Source organism: Apaloderma vittatum, unplaced genomic scaffold (assembly GCF_000703405.1).
Source record: "Apaloderma vittatum isolate BGI_N311 unplaced genomic scaffold, ASM70340v1 scaffold32051, whole genome shotgun sequence".
NCBI lineage: Eukaryota > Metazoa > Chordata > Aves > Trogoniformes > Trogonidae > Apaloderma > Apaloderma vittatum.
Window position 1 is genome coordinate 1 of NW_009699039.1, and position 3175 is coordinate 3175.

The following is a 3175-nucleotide window of genomic DNA, read 5'->3' on the forward strand; positions in this document are numbered from 1 at the left end:
TGTCACCGCTGTTCAGATTGGGCAGGACACTGCAGGACATACCAACACGGGGGAAAACACAGCGGCATCCTCCTCCGCCTCCTCTACCTCAGGGTGTGACTCCTGCCCCTCCTCCTGCTGCAGACACACGGGGGTTAGTAGGGGGATGGGGCCTTAGTTGTGGGAGGCCAGGTCTCCCCTCCAGTTCTCCCCTCCTGCTAGCCAGGACAGTGACGTGTCATCTCCTGCACCCCAGTCCTGCTCACTCTTCCCACGTTAGGAGGAGCTGCTCACCATCAATGGCGCTGCCTTCACTGGCTCCATGTCTCCAAGGTCACCAGATCGGGCCAGTGTCCTGCTGTGGTCCCTCTCGTTGAGTGTGGAATAGCTGTCTGGAACCAGAGAGGGGACAGTCAGTCATCTCACCTCCACAGGAGGCAGCACCACCCCCACAGGAGATGTGAGCTCTACCCCCTCCCAGCGTACCAAGCAGGCGAGATGCCCCCAATCCCAGTCCCTCTCCTACCTGGTCCCATGTTGCTCATCTGGATCTCCTCCCGGGAGGATTTCTTATCTATGTGCACAGGAGAGCAGATGGTCAGACACAGCTCGTGCAGCCACAGGCAGCAGAGAAACTACCGCCTACCCCAGCTTGAGGAGCTCCAGCCCAGCTGCAGCCGCAGCACTGCGAACTCAAGGATACTGCAGGACCTACATTTACTGCATGCACCATTTCTACTCCTCAGAAGCCATCTGAAGCCCAAATTGATGGCCTTGTGTGAGCAGCTATGGCTGCCAAGAAAGCCAGGGCTGAAGATCAGGAAGTAAACAAAGGCCACCTGTTCTAGGAACCCGCAAGGTGGAAGGATGACAGGGGGGACAGGTGCTGGAGGCAAGGCACGTACCTGTTTTTTGGTTCCTGTCGATGAGAGGCAAGGTGCTGTCATCAAATGAGTTGCCTCCCTGGGTCCGGGAGGTATTGCTCAGGTTCACCTGGAGCATGAGACAGGGACCACTCACCCCTGGCCCAGATATTCCTTCCCCATCAGCACATCCCACCACTCCAGCCCCTAACACCAGGACGGAACCAGGAACCCTCCCACAGCCCTTGCCCAAGGGGCCTGAGGGAACCAGAGGGTGCTCCCGAGCCTCTGGCTGCACCCACATGAGAAAGCAGAGACAGCTGCCTGGAACGGGTCTGGGGAGCACCCAGCCCTGAAGAAGCAAGGACACTCTCAGCTTATGGGAAAGAAATCGAGCCTTGGAGAACCTCGTTCTTCAGCAGTGCCTTTTAGTGCTGCAAACCTTCCTGCTTGCAGATCTACACACTTGTCTGGAACATGGGGCTTAAAAACCTTTACAGTGTTTCCTCCTTAGAAGAGACTTCCTCCCACCAGCAAGGTAAGAGCTGAAATCCAGTACTGCTGAGCCTCAGGAGAAGTTGCAGGACCCTACCTACTATCCCAGCCACAACAGGGCACCCCCATTCCCCCATATCCCATACCTGGAAATCTGACTTCTTCCAGCCTTCCTTCTCGAGGGGCTTCCGCAGCTCTTTATATCCCCAGACTGTCTGCAAGACAAGGGCGGCTGCTCGGACTTCTCTCTCTGAGCGGTTCCTAGAAAGAGGTGAAGGAAGAAATGCTTGGAAATATCCATGGCCTCGAAGAAGCTCCTAGTGAAGCCTCTGTCTGTCCCTTGCATTATCCTTCAAGCAGAACCTACCCAGACTTGTTGATTAGCACCAGCTTCTCAATCCCCTGCGTTTCCCGCAGCTTCTTGGCAGCCTCAAGGTTGTCTACAATTACTTCATTGATGGTGTTGAGGATTGACACCACGGTGTCCTCAGAGAGGTTTTTGGCTGGAGTCTGCTGGCCTCCAGGCAGGTTCTTCACAAGGTTGGGGATGGCATGTTTACCTGGGAAGGGGAAAGAGCTGGGCATGAGAGCAGGCAGGAAAGAGGATTACCCAGGAAAAATCACTGCAGAAGGATTGGGGACAGGTGATTGACTTTGATGTTGCTCTCAGTGGAGCTCAGCACATGCTACTTTGAGAGGAGCAGCACAGACAGACACTGGGCTGATGTCATGTCTACACAGCTCCTCAGCTGCCAAGATCAGGACGAAATTCCTGCCTAGCCTAGATGGATACGGAGAGCATGATGTCCTCTCCTCCTCAGCCCCTCACCTATCAGCTCTTTGTTACGCAAGTCGACAGCCAGGTTGCGCAGAGCTCCGGATGCTGCTTTCACCACTCGCTCGCTGTCATGGGTCAGGAGGTCAGCAATGGCAGAAAGCCCCTTCTCCTGTCGCAGCGCTGAGCGGATGTACCGGCCATACTGCAGGGCACAGGGAGAGCACCAGTGTCACTCAGGCACACACCGTCCCCTCCCTGCTCCTGGGGACGCCACCAGGAACCTCGCCACCCACTCTCATCCTGGGAGCTGAGTCCCTGCTTTACTCACAGCAAGACGGCCTGCAAAGGCCCCATTCCTGCCTCACAGCCTCCCTGCAGGCCAAGCAAGCAAGATTGCCCAGGTGGTCTTTCATACACACCAAGAAAATACAAGTCAAGCAGCTTTAGAGCGGCACTGAACCTTGGCCCCCAGCCCACAGCAGTGAAGGGATGGAAGGGGCACAGAGAGGCAGGAAAAAAGGCAGGGAGCACAGTGCCTCCGGTGAGAGACCTCACCCACACCTGGACGTGCTGCTGAACTGCACCTTCTTGTGCAGCAAGCAACGCATGAAGTGACCAGCCTGGAATGGCAGAGCCTTGGCCACCTGCGCTTCTGCCGGCACCCCAAGGGTGACACTCTCTGCTCCCCAAGGGCCTCTTCCCTCCAACAGACGAGCGTGGACATGGCCAACTCCACGAGGCACCCACCGTCCAACTGCCAGCGCACAGGTTCTGGATGGCTCCTGCAGAAGCCTCAAGGATGGCTGGAGTCTTGCTTTCCTTTAGAAGCGAGATGTATATCCGGACCACTTCTGGCTGGAAAAGGAGCTCATAGCCTGCCAGAGGAACACAGGTAGGGAGGGCTCACTCAAAGGCTCTGCTAGCACCTGACTAATTCAAAGGAGCATTGCTGGGCAGATAGGGCTGGAAGCTTTTACCTGGGCTCCCTGCTCCCTGGAGGTTGGATCCTTGGTACAGAATGGACGGGGATGCCCCCACAGTCCCAGAAACCCCAGCCCCC

General features: G+C 56.5%; 1 protein-coding gene across 1 annotated transcript in view; it reads right to left on the reverse strand.

Annotated features, from left to right (window-relative positions):
• Positions 1 to 42: 42 nt before the first annotated feature.
• Positions 43 to 3175, reverse strand: part of CTNND1 (catenin (cadherin-associated protein), delta 1) — a gene marked incomplete at both ends in the record, with an annotated part of 6528 nt that continues 3395 nt past the window's right edge. The window contains 8 exons of the mRNA XM_009878229.1: positions 43 to 117; positions 274 to 371; positions 506 to 553; positions 885 to 972; positions 1484 to 1598; positions 1705 to 1897; positions 2167 to 2317; positions 2863 to 2990. Coding sequence (XP_009876531.1) covers positions 43 to 117; positions 274 to 371; positions 506 to 553; positions 885 to 972; positions 1484 to 1598; positions 1705 to 1897; positions 2167 to 2317; positions 2863 to 2990 — 896 coding nt within the window. The remainder of the gene's footprint in view (positions 118 to 273; positions 372 to 505; positions 554 to 884; positions 973 to 1483; positions 1599 to 1704; positions 1898 to 2166; positions 2318 to 2862; positions 2991 to 3175) is intronic.